At 36.9% G+C, this 19,055-nt stretch overlaps 2 protein-coding genes across 4 annotated transcripts in view; both read left to right on the top strand.

Annotated features, from left to right (window-relative positions):
- The window catches only part of LOC138413842 (1-phosphatidylinositol 3-phosphate 5-kinase-like), a 37,259-nt gene extending 25,588 nt beyond the window's left edge, over nt 1–11,671 (top strand). For 2 of the 3 annotated variants that reach the window (XM_069540840.1, XM_060016199.1), the window contains 4 exons: nt 887–1,044; nt 2,179–2,290; nt 3,268–3,415; nt 3,954–4,132. In XM_069540840.1, the coding sequence (XP_069396941.1) occupies nt 887–1,044; nt 2,179–2,290; nt 3,268–3,415; nt 3,954–4,132 (597 nt within the window). Of the gene's footprint in view, nt 1–886; nt 1,045–2,178; nt 2,291–3,267; nt 3,416–3,953; nt 4,133–9,772; nt 9,833–11,451 lie in introns of those variants that run through there. The other variant, XM_069540839.1, reaches the window with a different exon arrangement.
- A 222-nt stretch (nt 11,672–11,893) lies between these two features.
- LOC132428398 (1-phosphatidylinositol 3-phosphate 5-kinase) overlaps nt 11,894–19,055 on the top strand; it is a 40,550-nt gene continuing 33,388 nt past the window's right edge. Inside the window, exons 1-3 of the mRNA XM_060016198.2 lie at nt 11,894–12,189; nt 12,801–12,875; nt 15,951–16,058. Of these exons, the coding sequence (XP_059872181.2) occupies nt 12,028–12,189; nt 12,801–12,875; nt 15,951–16,058 (345 nt within the window). The 5' untranslated portion in view covers nt 11,894–12,027. The remainder of the gene's footprint in view (nt 12,190–12,800; nt 12,876–15,950; nt 16,059–19,055) is intronic.

Genomic DNA, 19,055 nt, shown 5'->3' with positions numbered 1-19,055 from the left:
ACTTTGAGTTAGGTCCCAGATCGCTGTTTAAACTTTGGAACATGTTTCTTATATACATGGAATACTTTTCAGAGATTTAATATTATATGTTTAAATAGGTAGTAATCAGTTGTTTATTGAATTTATCTTTGTAAAATACTGTGTTCAATCATAAGAGTGACTCAAAGAAATGGAAGATATGGCTTCTGTCCTCAGGTTTATAATTCAGAAGGTATAGAGATGAGAATGAGCATGGCATTTTTTGTGGACTGAAGTGAGGTCTATTAATTGGGAGATGTTGGGAGGGATATTAAGTTCAATTCTGTGGGCAATGAGAATGGAAAGTTATTTGGGGCTACTTGGTGGAAGGTGGTGAATTCAGTCTCTATAAGTTTTAGATTTGAACCTGTAGGTGCTGAGCAGTGTTGAGGTTTTTTTGAGCAGGGAGTAATTCCTTGATGGCCTTTCTCTAGGAAATTCACCTGGCAGTTGGGTATATGAGAGAATGGTAAGAATCTGGGTGGGGTAAAAGCTACAGAAAGTTACTTTAGATTAATGTGATTCACTGTTCCCGCCTTCTCTTTTGTTCTGTCTCCAAAGAGGGGTGTGACATTCTGTGTTTAGATAATCAGGAGACTGTAGTATGTGCCATTGACTGAAAAAAAAAATTATTTGGGATAGTTTTGTTTTTTTTTTCCTCAAGAGAAAAAGTTGTGTTTGCAGTTAGATGAGCTGAGTTCAAGCTGTTCCCCATGCATGTGTCATTTCTATTAAATCATGTCAGTTAGCTATGACAAAAAAATCTGAATTGAGTTTCCTTTTATGAATCTAAAAATCACAAGAAGCAGTCTGAAAAGGTATATAGCATCCTCTCAGGAGTAATTACTTCCTCATAATGTGATTTCAGGACAGTGTTCAGTTAAAAGACCTGTGGAAAAAAATCTGCCATCACAGTAGCGGAATGGAGTTTCAGGATCACCGCTACTGGCTGAGAACTCATCCCAACTGCATTGTAGGAAAGGAGTTAGTCAACTGGTTAATCCGAAATGGACACATTGCTACAAGGTAATGGAGCTTAAGAAAGACTTTTTGATATTATTTATGAATTTATTTTTAATGACATATCATGTAGATATAAAGGGAGCAAATTTCTTTGTGAGTGGGGTGCTGCTTGTTTTCTGCATTTGGTGTTTGGGGTGCTAATTACTCAACCCTCCTCCCTTCTGAGTTGTAATGAGTAAAGAATAGATGCAAGGAGCCAAATGGGGTCACAGTTCACATTATTTATTAAAAGCAGAAATGTGCAGTTAATTCCCAAAGCCCAGAGCTCTCTAGTTAAGCCGGATTGGGGAATGCAGCTAGATCCTAAGGCCACAGTAGATTCTCCTGCTACTGCTCCCTAATCTGAACTTTCAACCTGTCTTGAGAATTGGGTCCATTAACCACACCTGGAGTGTCCTACCCTGCCTCACAAATCATTTGTGAGAAAGAGACAGACAGGTCTTGTTGCCTTTCAGGGTAATGCGTCACCTGGCTTTTCTGCTTGCTTAGAAGAAACAAGTATGTAGGAAGAGAAGAAACAGCTGTAAGCAGTGAAGCCCTGGGTTCCAGTTTGGGTTGTATCTCTTTTTAGTTTTGTGCCCTTCGTCAAGTTATTCAATCTCTTAGAGACTTGCCCTCTCAGCTCTAATATGAGGACAATTTGTGATCCTATGAAGAAGCTGTGAGAATGAAATAATATGGGCTAATGTGTTTGGTACATTGCCATATAAATGTAATGTGTTAATAAGTGTCTATTTCGTGTATATATATAGATATACATTTTATATCTATATTTATAATATTTGGTATTGTCTTCTCATCAAAGACTGTAAGCTCCTTGAGGACAGGAGCCATGCTATTCTCAACACTTTTTACTCCTAGTAAGTACAGGGGTATGCATGCACTGAGTACTTGTAAATGTTTGTGTAATTGAAATTAGGTTTTCTTGGGACTGGTTCTCCTTTACTATGGTACATGGGAAGATCTTTTAATTTAGCTTCAAGTCTCTCTTGTTTTATCCCTCACCTATCCAAGGACCATTTGAAATTCCAACTCTGATTAGAATGGAAAAAAAATTCAGTTTGTGTCTCATCTTGTACTTGTAAAATTATTCTGACTGACTTTTAAAAGTTTTCTTTTCTCTTGGTCTTGATTCAGGGCACAAGCTATAGCAATTGGACAGGCAATGGTGGATGGACGTTGGCTGGATTGTGTCAGTCATCACGACCAGCTCTTCAGGGATGAGTATGCGCTGTACAGACCGCTGCAGGTAGTGTTCAGTGGTACCGCCAATGAGAGTATAGTGAGCTTTGTTGCCAAGTCTTCTTCATCAGTGGGAATAAAAACTAGTTGAATTACCCAAAGATACACTTTTCTAACATGTTTTCCCTGCCATTTGAGGAAAGTTAAACATTTTTACTTGATAGGTAGTGGTGATTAAAAAACCCATTGGAATCAAACACTATTCAGTTGGTGTGGCTTCTCTTAGGCTTGGCTTTGTGATATTGTAGTTGCTTGTCATTTATCTTCAGTGGTTTTCAGTTTTACTATGTCTGTAGTTTTAGGACTAAGAGGGAGTATATATAGTAAAATAATTGAAAAAACTTAATGGTACCATTGCAGTAGATTTTGACTCTATAGCAGTATTCAAATGTATAGTAATGGTAAAACGGTGAATATTCTCTTTTCTGGTTTTTATTTTTTTACTTTAATTAGGAAATTGGAAATTACTTAAAGATAGAACTTTTAAAAAAGATATACTTTCACTTTTGGTTTATGTTAATTTGATATAAATAATATTCAGTAACACCTTTGTGAACTAAAATTGAAAAATCAGTGATTGATTAGAAAAGACAAATGACCCAAAACACTAGTGTGGTGTTATGTGTTAAAATCTCTAACAGTTGTTTTCCAGGATGTTGGCACAGGGTTAGGATAAATTCTAAGCTGTCTTTACTCTCAGGAATAAAAGATGAAATGAAACACTATAAAATCTGTATATTATGTTTTGTTCGTAATATGCTGCCTTTAAGCTTACTGATTCATAAATATTATAATTGTAAGAGTGGAGTTGCCAGCATGATGCTGGTTTACAACTTAGCTTTTATTAATTTGCTTATTTTTACATAAATTTATTTAGTGGTTAGCCTTGTACAAATATTGGGCTAGAATTTATTTGTAGTGTGACAGCTTCAACATTGTTGCCATTGAGGGTCAATTGCTTGGATCCTGTCTTGACCCTTTCAGAGTACAGAATTTTCCGAGACCCCTTCTCCGGACAGTGACTCAGTGAACTCTGTGGAAGGACACTCTGAGCCATCCTGGTTTAAAGACATAAAGTTTGATGACAGCGACACAGAGCAGATAGCTGAAGAAGGTGACGATAATTTGACCAGTGAGTTTCACTTTCTGACATTTTAGTTTTTATGAATCATTACTGTGTACGTATGATAAAATGAGTGTTCTGTTTATGTAGTTGAAACAGTCCTACTTTTAAGATTTATGGCTCCAACTAAATGTAACAACATCTGATAGCAATCCTTGTCCTAGATACAGTATTTTCTTAAACCAACTTGTTAGGCTACTGGTGTTTTCAGATTTTGCCGTAGTCTTTAGTTTGCAGCAGCTTAAAAATAACTCCAAGCTAATATTGCAGTAGACAACTTTCTCACCTCTTCACTATGATATCAGACCTTCTCTCTGCAGAACCTCCAACATATTTCTTCATTTTAAAAATTCATTTTATATTTAACTTGCTCAAATTTTATTAAGTCTACACAGAAGTACATGAAAATACTGTATCCATTTTGGTATTGCACATTGGGCTTGTATATTAAAAAAAACATTTTTCTCCTTTCCTCCAATACCCTGATGAAACCCATTTTTACTCCCCCCCTCTCCCTATATTTCTTTCCCCTCCCCAACACTAAAAGATTCTGCCAGTCCTAGCAAGCGCACATCAGTAAGCAGTTTCCAGTCCACAGTGGACAGTGACTCAGCCGCTTCTATCAGCCTGAACGTGGAGCTGGACAACGTGAACTTCCATATCAAGAAGCCCTCCAAGTACCCACATGTGCCCCCTCACCCTGCTGACCAAAAAGGTAGGAGGTAGTCACCATCTGCAATCCAAACACAGGCTGGAGAGATCTCAAGCCAGCTTGTCCTTCTGGCTTCCTCTGACCCCTATGGCTGAGGGGATTTGGTATGGGTTTTGGTCCACCCCTTCTCATTTTCCCCACACCTCTTCCCCACATGTTTGGTTTTTTTTTTGGTTGGTTCTGGTTCCTTTTATTTCTTGTTTTCTACCTCAGTACCACCACACCCAGTTTAAAGCTTGTAGTCTTTAAAAGGAAACTACATCTGACTGCTTTTCCCTTAGCATAATGTGCAACTTCCAAGGTGGCATTTCTTTGCATTTATAACATGGATGTTCTGCTCTATTCATTTCTCTTTCTTCATTTAATATTTTAAAGCTTATTTGCTTATGCTATTACCCAGTAGCATAGTATTCCACTAAACCTTTCCAGATGCTTGAACTAGATTGGTGAGAAACATTCACATCCAAAACATCTTTCTACTCTAATTTAAAATGCTTATTGTGCATATGCTATATTTATAAAAAAGGTTTCTTCTTTAATACAAAACAAATTCATTCTTTTAGCTGTCTTATTTGAGGCTTTAGTCTACTGAAAAATAATAATTCAAAGACATTCGGTATAAAAGGAAAAATAAGGTAAACCATTACTAAAATCTAACATAGCAGTACGTAGAAATGAAATGCTTTCTTTAAAAATGGATGATGATGTTTACTTTGTTGGATATAATTAAAAGGAAATTTAAATTTTAGCTCTAAAGTGGCATTAGTAAAGGTAAATAAATAAAAAATACATAATTGGGAAGTCCTTGGCGGTCCAGTGGTTAGGACCCTGCACTTCACCGCAGGTGGCACGGGTTCGATCCCTGGTCAGGGAACTAAGGTCCCACATGCTGTGCGGCCAAAAACAGGAAAAAAACATAAGTAATAAGTAACTGTGGCATTTCATTATGTTACAGTAACTGAAAAAACATTATTCTACAGATGAAGCAATTTATTCCATGATTTCACCTGTACTTTGAATTTTTAATATTTAGCCCTCTAAATTTGAATTGTCTCCTTACTTAGATCTGAAATTCCTGCCTAATTCTTTGCTGCTGCCTACTTTGAGCCTCAGAATATTATCAGAAGATAGAAGCTTTTGAATTTAAACTTCTATGCTAAAATAATTGGAAACAAATTCACATTTCTACAACAGATTTCTCATAATTGTTGATATTAGCCACTATCATCAAGATGTGGTAAAATGGCATTTAAGGGTTATAGTAATAAAAAGGTATATCTTATTTAAGAATAGAAACTTAGAGAGGGTGTGAGAAAAGAGGAGACCTGACTAGCATTGAGCACAAGTAAGATACACATCTTTATGGGAATCCTCAAAGCAGAAATTGGAAAAATGATGGCAGACATTTGGGTGAGTATGAAAGGACAGTGAAGCAGACGTGGCACTTGTGGGAGAATTAACTGTAGACTGTGGTCACATGGAGGATATTGGATTTTTGTAATATAAATGACATGTGGTTCAGAGGTGGGATGATCTGTGGAGGATATCTGTTCTCTGGACACTTCTGTTGGCAATTTCATTGTGCTGAAAGAAGAGTGTGAAATACATTTTTGACTTGCTGGTGATTTCATCTCTTGTAAAGTTAAGGAACTTTTGAAAATCATGAAGAAAGTGACCTGTCATCACGCAGCTGATAATAGCAAAAGGTGGACTGCTGAGCACAGTCAGGCACTTGCTTTAGGAAACCTAACTTCATAATGTTGGGGGAAGAATGGGAATAGAAGGCTCCGATAATGACGTTTTTACAGTACCACCTCAAACTGCATTTATAAGGAAAATTAAAGGGGCAGCACCTGCAGTTGAAAAAAAACCCATCATGACTCCTCTGGCAACTTTCTGATCTCAACCTTTAAAAATTTTTTTCTAGAAAAATTGTGAGAGGAAACCTTCATATGAGGATCAGTCTGAAAGAGGGCCCAGTGCTTTTAGAAAAGTGGCAGGATAGCGGAAGTCCAGACTGCACTGAAGATTGGAGGAAATGCCAAGGATATCTTGGGAAAGATTTTTAAAATTGTGATGCAAAGAAAGAAAAATTAGGCCAGTTATTTGGAGAAGTTGATACAATATTAATTGACCTTTTTTTTTTTTAACCTCTGTCAAGATAATCTTAACCAGGAAAGAACACTCTCTGTTAAGAGGACGTGAAGTCCAAAATAATGAAGAGTTAGAGAATGCCTTGTTGTTGTTTTTTTTCCCTTCTAGTTTTACTGAGATATAGTTGACATAAAGCACTGTGTAAGTTTAACGTGTGCAGCATAAGTTTAGTGAACATCCATCATCTCATATAGATAGAAAATCAAAGAAATAGGAAAAATTCTTTTCTTTGTGATGAGAACTCTTAGAATTTACTCTCTTGACAACTTTCATATATGACATACAGCAGTGTTAATTGTATTTATTGTGTTGTACATCCGTCCCTAGTACTGGAAGTTTCTACCTTTTGACTGCCTTCGTCTAATTTCCCCTTCCCCACCCCCTTCCTCTAGTAACTGCCAATCTGATCTCTTTTTCTGAGTTTGTTTTTGAAGTATAATTGACCTCCAACTGTTAACACATCATAGTGATTCCATATTTCTATACATTTTGAAATGATCACCAGTTAAGTCTAGTTACAGTATGTCACCGTACAAAGATATTACATAGTTATTGACTATATGCCCCACCTTGTATATTTTACACCCATGACTTAGTTATTTTGCAACTGAAAGTTTGTACCCCTAATCTTCCTTACCTATTTCTTTTCTCCTTCCACCCCCCTCCCCTCTGGCAACCCCTGTTTGTTCTCTGTATCTGTAACTCTCTTTCTTTTCTGTTCTGTTTCTTCATTTGTTTTGTTTTTGCGATTGCACAAATAAGTGAAATCATACAGAATTTGTCTTTCTCTGACTCATTTCACCTAACATAATACCCTCTAGTTCCACCCCTGTTTTCAGAAATGGCAAGATTTTATTCTTTCTTGTGGCTGAGTACTATTACGTTGTATATGTGTACACACACACACACATACACACACACACACACACACACACTCACACTCACACTCACACTCACATACCCACCTACCCCAGAAAGAAGGTAATTATTAGATTGACCTCTTAGGTCATTTGCAACCTTGAGAGCCTGTATTTGAGGACCGTATAAATCCCTTAATAAACATTTCTGGCTTTCACAGTTCTCTCTTGTTAGTTTTTAGCATACTAACAGGAATTTTTCTTGTGAAGTTGAGATACAATAAATTATTTTTTTCCTCACTGTAATTACAAGGAACACTGGTTGCCAGAAAATAAAGGTCGTCAGAGTGACCTAGTTAGGGAAGTGAAAGACTTCCTCTGCTTCTGGTTTTCATTTCTCTTAAATAAAAATGAGAATGGGTGCTTTTTATCTTTCCATTAAAGTTAAAGGTATTATTAAATCTTTTCTTTGGGATCATCTGCTAGCTTTTAAGGCTGAGGAAATTTGAATTTATAAAATTGATTGTAATAGCTATACTTAAAAAAAAACTGGTCGGGCTTCCCTGGTGGTGCAGTGGTTGGGAGTCCGCCTGCCGATGCAGGGGACACGGGTTCGTGCCCCGGTCCAGGAGGATCCTACATGCCGCGGAGTGGCTGGGCCTGTGAGCCATGGCCGCTGGGCCTGTGCGTCCGGAGCCTGTGCTCCACGGTGGGAGGGGCCGCAGCAGTGAGAGGCCCGCGTACCGCAAAAACAAACAAAAAACCGGTCATGTTTTTTATGTTACATAAGCAAACCCCTCATTTTCAGAAACTTGTAAAACTGAGACAGTGCGATCTTCTGGTTTGATTAATTTTTCATTATTGTCTTGGAGAGTTATGCAATTAAAATATATTTTATTCTGTGTTGGATGCAGGATTCTGAACCACTCTTGGAAAGTTAGCAAGTAGAACCTAGAGAAGAAGGTGAAAATCGTGGCTTCCGCAAACCTCTAGACCTAATTTCCGATTTATAGGGAAACAGGGGGTATAAGCAATTTAAACAGCACCATGAGGAAACAATCCATCAAATCCAGAATGTGGGATGTTCACCAGGACATTTGGCCTGGGTTCTTTCAAAATTCAATATCATGAAAAAAAAAAAAAGTAGGAAGTTTACTTTGGACTAAAAGAGAATAAAGAGAATGTAATGTATGAACCTTAATGGATCCAGGTTTGAGGGGGAAAAAAAACATTTATTAAAGCATTTTGGGAACAGTTAGATAAATTTGAATATGGACTAACTCAATGATATTAAGAAATTGTCAGTTTTCTTAAGTGTGTAAATGTTACGGATATAGAGGAGAATGCCCTTATTTTTAAGAGATGCATGCTGAAGTATTAGTGGTAAAATGTCATGATATGTATAATTTCAAATGGTCTGGAAAAAAGCACACATATAGAGAGAAATCAGCTGTGGCAAATCATTAACAATTGTTCAGTCTAGGTGGAGGGTATACAGGATTTTCTGTATGTTTGAAATTTTTTCATAATAAAATGGGGAAAATCCATCGCTTCTGGAATTTTATATATATATATCTATATCTGTATCTATATATATATCCTTTAGTATGAAGAGTAAAGCTTGTAAAGCCTCTACATTAGTTGAACATTAATTTCTGTGCGGGAGGTATAGGAATAAAGTATAACATCTGTTTTCACTGGTCCATATAATACTTGATTTTATTGTATTTGACATGGCACACTTCAACTTTCTAAATTTTTTCCTCCACTTTCTTGTTTGAAGAATGAGCATATTGGCTTATAGACACATTGACTTTTGAAGCCTATTTGTTTATAAATAAACTCTACCTGCAAAGAATTTTGTGGAGCACCTTTACCTTAAAGGGCTTAAAATGCATTGTGGTTAAATTTGCACGGTAGAAAGAACCTCATTTGAGCTATGCTTGGTCACAGACCTAGAGAAAAGGTCATGGGGAAGTAAAGAGTAAGTTTCACTTGTAAGAAATATATTTACTATTCTAAAAGTTCTAAAAGAACACATTCACAGTGTGTTCAGAAGTTACCTTTCAGCAACTATTTGGAAGTATTTGGTTAGAATTTTTGAAAATTAAAACTCTAAAAGCTAATATAAATCCTTACGAGTTACATCTTTATTCCCTGCCATTGTCACTTTTGTATTAATTTATTTTATAGCTTATATTCTGAAATTTAAAAAACCCCACCTTATATTGTGTTATGAGGTGGCTTCTCTATCTGAACTCATTGTTTGTTAAATAATACAGTTGTACATGAGAAAAAGTAACTTTTTAGGCTTGTCATGAAAATTACTGACAATCTCAGTTTTCATAAACAAGTTCAGTTTTGATAAGGAAAAAATGATATGTTACAGATTATCTGTCATTACTGTTTCAAGGTTCTGTTGAGTTATTAATTTAAGTCTACCAAGTTTAGTATGAAGTGTGCAGAACAAGTTATAAAGCATCATTTTAGCCCAAAGTTTTCGTGACTTGGCTGTGTACTGATGGGTTTAGTATGGGTAATACTTCGTGTGTGGGTGTGTTTTCTGTATAATTATGCTGGCATGTTATAGTCATAAGCTTCTCCTTTCCTTCCTCCTCTCTCTCCTCTCTCCCTGCTATGCAGAGTATTTGATTTCTGACAACGGAGGACAACAGCTCTCAATAAGTGACGCCTTCATCAAAGGTAATTTTATCAAAAGCTATACATGGTATGGTGTCTCTTTGTTCATGGGGATATACTTGAGGCTTAGCACATTGATAGGTGCAGACTAGGTACTGACAATGTATTTGATTATTTTAGTATCATGGGAACACAGGTTTTAATATGTGTAGTAACTTTGAGAGTGTTGAGAACCAAAAATGTAAACTTGGACTTGGTTTGAAAGAAGGTCTCTGATCTGAAAAGTAATTGTTTAAAAGCTTTTAAATAGATTTTGAATTTTATTCATTTAAAGGCATGAATAGCTTATGCTTTCCTATATCATGAGTATAGTATTAAGTATTGATATACGTATCATCAGTGATTGTCAAGCTTATCAAAAAGCCTACAGGCAGATCTCATCCAATTGAGGATGCTGCTTGCCCTGGGGAGTTGGGAAGACAAGTGGACAGAAGAGATAAAGAGATAAAGAACTAATTCTGCTGATCATTTCCCTGGAGACAAGAGAAAGTACAAGCCTTTTCTAACCGTGACCCTACTTAGCTTGCTGTGGAGTGAAGACACACTTAATTGGTCCATAACACTCTACAGCTTAGGCCTCAGATAATGGGAGGGTTTCACATAAAAGAGAGAAGGTAGGGCAAACTGGTACAAAGGCAGCCACTTGCAGCTGTCATAACTTAGCAGTGTTTCTAAATCCACCTCCAAGCATCTGATTCAACTAGATGTTTATAGACCAGGGGTTTAAATAATTGAAATGTGCCATTTTTGTACTTCACTTGTCATGGACACTTGCTTTACTGTGTAAGCTGCTGGAATGTTTAGTTGAAAGTTTTTTTGTTTGTTTAGTTTGCTTTAAGAGGGGAAAGATTTGACAATTTTTGTAAGCATTTCTCACCTCTTTTCTTTCCATTTATTCAATCACATTTTTCAACATTTAGTGAGCATCTTTTTTTGCAAAGCATGTAGTATTATCTATTATTTTTTTGGTCTCGATCCATTAACAAAATTTTACATAAATTGTTATTTACCGTGTTTTAGTTTCTTTACAGTTAATTTTTAGGTCTGACTTGTAAAAGTTTTGCCAATTAAAAAGAAAGCCTTTTGTTCCTGTATTGAAAAAGAAACACTAAAAGGATTGTCTGAGTAGACTTTCTATACTGTCATGTACTGGTTCAGACATATAAGGGCTGAGCTTTTCTCTTTAAAGTTCAGCACCCACACTATCACGTGTTCTGCTTGCATTCCGACTTCTATTAAATGCAGTTTTCAGTTTGTGATTTTATAGGAAAAATAAACCACCTCGTTTTGTTAATGTCCCCAAATAAATAAAAAGAGTGTAAAAAAAATCTCATTTGCTTTTCAGAAGCTGTATTTATAATTATTTTCTTGAGAGTCCTGGTTGCTTATGTAAATTTACTTTTCACACTTCTGTCTCTGATTTTGTCTGTTGAGAATATTGATGATCTAACTCAGAGTTCATTTTTTTATTTACGAATTTAAACATGTCCTTGCTTTTTTTACACCAACAATTGAATTGGCTAACTTAAAAAATGTAAAAACGTTAAGTTGGCAATTTCTAAATCTACGAGTAGATGGTATAAAACATGACAATGAAGTATAATTTCTTATTTTACACTTAGAATCCTTATTTAACCGTCGAGTTGAGGAAAAATCCAAAGAGCTGCCTTTCACACCTTTGGGTTGGCATCATAACAACCTGGAGCTGCTGAGGGAGGAGAATGGAGAGAAACAAGCCATGGAGAGGTTGCTGTAAGGCAGTGAGCTTTTTAATTTTAATTCTCCATTTTTATTATCTTCAATGACTTGATAGGCATGTGCATAGTTCTTCCTTAGAAAGTCAAAAATACTAACATTACTTAGGAAATAAAGCCTGTTCTGATGAAATTTCTTATAAAACAAAGTGTCCTAAATTGTCCTTGTCTGTCCCCATTGTCATTTATGTGTTAAAGTTTAATCAAATTAAATGGGTCATCTTAGTTGAGAATATTCACAGATTTTCTTTATGTGAAAAATCATTAAGGTGCAGATATGCAGAAAGAATAAAATTGACCAAGAAAATCTCATCTGTGAGCCATAATTAGTGTGCTTATTTCTTTGTAGACTGTGTTGTATCTTCAAAACTGTTGTCTCTGGCAGTATTAACTATGCAGACTTCTTTCCTGTAACATTTTTGTAGCTCAGCTAATCACAACCACATGATGGCACTACTTCAGCAGTTGCTCCATAGTGAGTCATTGTCACCATCTTGGAGGGACATCATTGTATCACTAGTCTGCCAGGTTGTTCAGACAGTCCGACCTGATGTCAAGAACCGGGATGATGACATGGATGTCCGCCAGTTTGTCCACATCAAAAAAGTGAGCTCTGCTAATGCTTTCCTAATGCTAGGAATTGATGAGATGGGCCTGATAATAATTTGTCTCTTAATGGTAATCTGAAAGGGTCATTACCAGGAGGGGTGCTAGGTGAGGAGGGGGAAGTTTTTCTGCCTGCTCTATTTGTTAGCAGTGCACTTAAGGGTCATAGAAGCCACTGTTAGGAAGTGAGAGGTGAATGGGGGTGGGGGGTAAGTTGGGCTTGCAATGAGTTGGGAACCCAAACTTTCGTGCTTCCTCTTCTTGATGTGTCATCTATGAGAAGTCCTCTTCCTACAGATTACTGTCAGTGTTCTGAGTAAAAGCAGTGGGTAATTGCTTTATTTAGAGTGTAGTGGAGTTTTGCCTGTATTTTTTGCCTATGATATGTAACTTAATAGTGGTCTTAATTGACATCTGGCATCAAGTACCAGGTAGTATGTTAGAGTGTTGATGATCATGCTAAGAGACCTTTGATTATTGGTTGAAAGGAAGAAATGCATCCTGGAACTTTTTGTACTTATTTGGAAATAAATAATAAATAATAGAATTCATTTGACTGGATTCTAAGGATGTATCATTGAATTTTGTTGTTTTCTTAATTGTTTCATTAGATCCCAGGTGGAAAGAAGTTTGATTCTGTGGTTGTCAATGGGTTTGTTTGTACCAAGAATATTGCACATAAAAAGGTAATGTGATTCAGTTCAACAGTGAAGTTCAGCAAACTATGACTGTGTGCCAAGCTAACAAGCTGGGGGTACCTTAATCATGGAAGAAAAGGAGATTGGACATTGAGGGGTGACTAGCAGTGTGTCCCATAGGGGTGAAATTTTGGGGGTTGAGGGAGAGTCTCCCAGAGCCGATGATGACTGGGACTTGTACAGTGGGAACTCATCAGACAGAAGAAGGCTTCCCAACCAGCAGGCTGACAGGACACTGATATCATTTCTCCCTTCATCCCACCGCATCTCAGGGAGACAGGACTTTCTAACAGACTGGAGTCCTTCCAGAGGCCTACCATTTGACAACTTTGTTCTTCCTCATAGGGCTGAGCTCAGAATTATCACTGGAATTCTGTTATCCTTCTCCCCTTTTATCTCTACCTTCAACCTTGAGGCTCTTTCTAGCACTAGCACAGAGAGTAGGGTGAAATAACCTGGTGGACTAAGGAAACTCTGAGATCCTAAGGTGCAAGATGGGAAATGGCAGGAGATGGGGCTCGAGGAAGCAGGCAGAGGCTTTGTATCTCACTTTATTCTGAAGGCTACTGATTAGCGAAGTGTAGTGTGCATCAGGATCACCTGTGGACCTTGTTAAAAATGTAGATCCCCAAGTCCAAACCCTGGAAATTCTCATTCAGTAGGTTTAGCGGGGTGGGAATTGGGGGGTGAGTACGGGAAGGGTGGGACTACTTAAAAAATTTTTTTTAAGGAAGTTTAGTTAATTTACAATGTTATGTTAGTTTCCAGTGTACAGCAAAGTGATTCAGTTTTTTATACACATATATATATTTTTTTCATATTCTTTTCCATTATAGTTTATTACAGGATATTGAATATAGTTCCCTGTGCTGTACAGTAGGACCTTGTTGTTTGTTTATTTTATACACAGTGGCTTGCATCTACCATTCCCAAACTCCCAATTTATCCCTCCCTGCACTACTTTCCCCTTTGGTAACCATAAGTTTGTTTTCTATGTCTGTGAGCCTGTTTCTGTTTTGTATATAAGTTCATTTGTGTCATATTTTAGATTCCACATATGAGTGATATTATGTAATATTTGTCTTTCTCTGTCTGACTTCACTTAGTATGACAATCTCTAGATCCATCCTCGTTGTTGCAAATGGCATTATTTCATTCCTTTTTATGGCTGAGTAGTACTCCATTGTGTATATATGTACCACATTTTCTTTATCCATTCATCTGTCAATAGACGTTTAGTTTGCTTCTGTGTCTTGGCTATTGTAAATAGTGCTGCTATGAACATTGGGGTGCATGTATCTTTTCAAATTAGAGTTTTCTCTGGAAGTATCCTCAGGAGTGGGATTGCGGGTCATGTGCTAACTCTGTTTTTAGTTTTTTAAGGAACCTCCATACTGCTTTCCATAGTGGCTGCCCCAATTCACATTTGGCTGGGACTGCTTTTAATGGAGGCACTCTGGGTGTTTCCAGTGTCGTTTATGGGTTCTCACATTTTGAGAAACCATTGATCTGTACAGTGTTCTCAAACCTTGCTGTGCTTCAGAATCACTAAGGGAACTTATTAAACATAGAGACACCCTGGCACCACCTGATTTGGTTACAGTGAGACCTCAGGCAGATCTCAAGCCTGAACAACTAGATGGAGAAACTGCAGTCCTGTTTTCACTCTTTTCTAAGCAGAGTCTAATAATTTTTTTTTGTAAGTCATTAAGCCTCCTGAAAGTTGTTAGTGACCAAAGAGAAATAAAAGTATGTTTGGATTTGATATTATAGCAATGATCCAGAGTTCATATTTCTACATAGAGTCTTATTAAAACATTTTACCCATCAAAGTAGTACTTTATTTTTTTAAAGATTTATTTATTTTTTATTTTATTTATATTTTTTAAAAAAGTTTTTTTTTATTTTTGGCTGTGTCGGGTCTTAGTTGCAGCACACGGGATCTTTGTTGTGTCGTGCAGGTTTTCTCTTCTCCAGTTGTGGTGCATGGGCTCCAGAGCATATGGGCTCTGTAGTTTGCGGCACTCGGGCTCCAGTTGAGGCAGCAAACTGAGTAGTTGTGGCGCGCGGGCTTAGTTGCCTTGCGGCACGTGGGATCTTAGTTCCCTGACCAGGGATCAAGTTCCCTGTATTGCAAGGTGGATTCTTTGCCACTGGACCACCAGGGAAGTCCCCAAAGTAGTACTTTAAATCAAATTAAATGGTCTTTGTTGAATTCAGAGGTAGGTATGTTGTGCTCATCTCCGGAATTAAAAACTGTTATGTGGGTGTGGTAGACACATATGCATGAATGACTGTCTTGCTCCACTGACCATATTTAGAGGTAGTCTTTAATTTGTAGTTGCTAAAAGAGCCCTGAATGTAGTTTCCCAGCTGATGAGTCACTGTTTTCAGGACCATTTACCGGTTTGGCCCTGATAAGCTTGGTCAGTCGGAAACTTCGATTGCAAGACCCTGGCTGTTCTGCTTGTGGCTTTAGCTGCATGGTTAGGATATATTATTTGAGTCACTGCTTCAGGATATGCTTTGAGGTTTTCTGTTTTAACTTCTTATTACCCAATTTGGCTTGCAAATTTATGACTGTTTGGAAATTTATTCCATTAAAAATATATTCAGCAGGTGTTTTAAATCTTTTCTCCCTCATCTACCCTTCTTGAATTTCAGAAAAGTTAAATTCTGCCTTCAGAGTTGCTGATTTGTGGGAGTTTGTGGAGTAGACTGTCTTTAAGCCCCTCTCTGCCCTACCCAGGGCTGGATAGCTTTTCTTGCAACATTAGAAATTAAAAAAAAAAATAGTTAAGAGTATAGAAGATTAGGTAAAATAGCATTAGTAGAAAAGAAGCCAATTTTTGAAGAATTTTGCATAGCCCTAAACTACTAATTTGCTTTGAAAAAAAGTAAGAGAATACCACAGAAGAACTAAATGAGAGTATTTTAATATGAATGTAATGAGATCATCTATTTAAGAGGAATTATGAACAGTGTGAATTTAAAGTTGTGCTTAAAGGAGGACTATAAGGTGCAAACTTCAGAGTTTTAACAAACTGTTCATTTATTTTTTAGATGAATTCTTCTATTAAAAACCCCAAAATTCTTCTGTTGAAGTGTTCCATTGAGTATCTCTACAGAGAAGAAACTAAATTTACTTGCATCGATCCTATTGTGCTTCAGGTAAGAACTTACTGAAACAGTAATCTGGAGGGATGTTTGTGTACTATGATGCTTGCCAGCTCTTATAACGCATTCCAGCTGCTTAAATTTGACAGACAAACTTAATTGCTGTTGTTTCATTTAAAAAATTTATTATAAAAGGTGCTTTTATGTATCACACTTTAGAAGCTTACCAAAACCTCTGTCACTAGTTTTAGTTTCAAAGTGTTAAAGGCAACACATGACTTTTTGGGAATATATGAAGAAAATGTGACAATCCAAATCCTGTTTTTCCTTCCCATCTGGGTCATGGATTTACTTTAAGGATTTCTCTAACTTTATCAGGTTCACAATGATAATACCTGATTTTTTAATACGGTCTGTTCTACTAAAACACGTGTTTCTAGAACACTGAGTAGCTTACACACAGTTGGTAAAAGACAATAACATCCTATGGAAGTTGTGTCAGTTTCTGTCTGGTTTTGCTTAAGTGAGGAGGCCCAGAATAACTGTGGTAGGATTATAACCCTCAACTGGAAAGAAAATCAGCCTCAGCTCAGCTCCTATAAAGGCAGGAACCCTTTTAGTTCTATTTTAAGAAATTAGAAGTGAGCTCCTCTTCGAAGAGTTCTCTCCCTAGAGAGATGCAACCCCTGGTCCTGGATGGCTCTTAGGCGTTCACTGTTCAGAGTTCCATTTCCAATTGTACTGTTGCACTTGCTTTTGTACATTTTAAATTTCCCTTGAGGCCACCTCCAGCTACACTGAGCTGCCTGTCTGGGCTGTCCCAAGTTCTCTGTCAAGGTACCAATTTTTATTCTTGTTAGTGCTCTGAATATGAAGTTACATAGGTTTTAAGTTGTCTGCCCCAACCTCTTTTCTCCCATAAATGCTATTAATTAATTTGTAGTTGTTCAAAATGCGAAGTTTTCAGGAATGTGTATTCCTATTATAGCAGAAACACATTCAGTTCCAGAAACATTTAGGAAAAGCATTGCTTGAAAATTCATAGGTGATAGGTACATTTTCTCAAGAGTGGTAAGAGCAATCACTTTTGTTCTGAATTCATAGACAGCAACAGAAAAAACTTAATTGTGGTGAAAGGCACCACGGGTCATGAAACTCTGCTCTATTGCTTAAGGAACTCTGTTAACTAGGACTGTTTTCTTTTTGGAATTCAGCTATGTATCAGTAAAAGTGAGGGGTTTCAGCTAGATTTATACCATTCCTTCTAGCTCTTATTTACTATGACTTTTCAGTGACAACTAAAATAAGGAAAAAGGGGAAACACAATTATCGTTCGTGGAATCTAAGGTACTGTGATGCTGGGACTTTTCTGGATCTCACTGAAGGTGTCAGTGAAAGACTTTTCTAGGTTTAGATCACAACCACATGGATTGCAAGATGCATCCTAATTGCAGAGATGTTAAAATGTGTACAATTTCATGTCTTGGAGTTGATGAACTAGTAATCAGAATCCATAGATACTTAGTTACAAAAAGGTTATACTTAAGTTTATCTGCTTTATTTTAACTCCATCCTTACAACCAGGTTAACAGACTAAAAACTTTATGTTAGAGAAGTATGCTCTGGGCAATGTATATTAGTAAACATTAAATTTAATTCATATAATGTAAAGCATCTGGTTCATCAGTGCTATAAAACATAGTTTATTATATCTTTAAGTGACCTATTAAAGTTTTTAGTTTGAATTGATAGAAAGTATCAATTGATATGACTTTTTTTTTTAATCCTTTTTTTTTTGGTCCACTCATTGTGGAATAACCAATCAAAGAACAAGCTGAAAGGTAAATAAAAAAGGAGGATGAGAAACAGTGGGCAAAGAGATCATTAGCCTGTGGTGCCATACTGTCTTCTCAAGGTCAGCCCTCAAGATCTGTTGGTCTGCCACTGCTCCATTGTGTTCCTGGCCTACCTTCTGATACTCTTTCCTTGCTGAGCCTCTCTCAGGACCCCTTTTTAGCATGGTGCTTCATGTATAATCATAATAGTTGACTGGAGCTGGAACTGAGAGGAAATGTATTTGCTATCCCTATATCAGAGGCCAGAAACTTAAAAAAAAATCAACTTATTTTAGTTATTCTTTTTTTTTTTTTTTTTTTTTTTGCGGTACTTGGGCCTCTCACTGTTGTGGCTTCTCCTGTTGCGGAGCACAGGCTCTGGACGCGCAGGCTCAGCGGCCGTGGCTTACGGGCTCAGCCGCTCCGTGGCATGTGGGATCTTCCCGGACAGGGGCACGAAACCGTGTCCCCTGCATCGGCAGGCGGACTCTCAACCACTGCGCCACCAGGGAAGCCCTATTTTAGTTATTCTTTATTAGAGCTGCACAAATAAAATCATTTAAAATGTCATTAAATAACAATTTATTAAGCAGAGAAGGAAATTAACACGTTTCAAGGAAAAAAATTCCATTTTGTTAATAATGGGAGAATTTGAAAATGTACAATTTCTATCAGTAAAACAGAGAAGGGTGAGAAGAAATATACTCCATCTAACAGGGCAGGTTCATTGCAGGGGATAGGCTCGTCCATTGCTGGTGGCACTGACCATGAATACGGTCTTACTCAGAAAGCACTGGGCATAGGGAGCAGAAGTGACAGACGTGCTCCCGCATTCCATTGTCACCTCTCTGAGCCCAGAAATTTTATGAAACAATTAATGAATTATATTGTTTTAACTCTGGTTGTTATTTACAATATTCATTTGCTTTGAAAGTAAGCCTTTGTCATGAAATTGTATTAAAAATGATTTAATTTTTAACTATAGCTGTTCTAGATAGAATATTATCTGTTCGGAGATTGAAATTAGGAAGTAGCTGAAATAGCATCTGTTAGAGAGTTATTTATTCAGATACCCAAAAGAAGAGATATTCTGGTTAGTTTCAGAATGTAAAAGGGGGAATTCATAACTATATTAAAAGTGTTTAGAAATTGCCTTCATTTAGGGTTAGGGTTTTTATTTATTTATAACCTTTGAGAGCTAGCTAATTGGATTCTT

Source organism: Delphinus delphis, chromosome 7 (genome assembly GCF_949987515.2).
Source record: "Delphinus delphis chromosome 7, mDelDel1.2, whole genome shotgun sequence".
In the NCBI taxonomy this organism is placed as follows: domain Eukaryota; kingdom Metazoa; phylum Chordata; class Mammalia; order Artiodactyla; family Delphinidae; genus Delphinus; species Delphinus delphis.
This window is presented reverse-complemented; position numbering and strand designations above follow the sequence as displayed.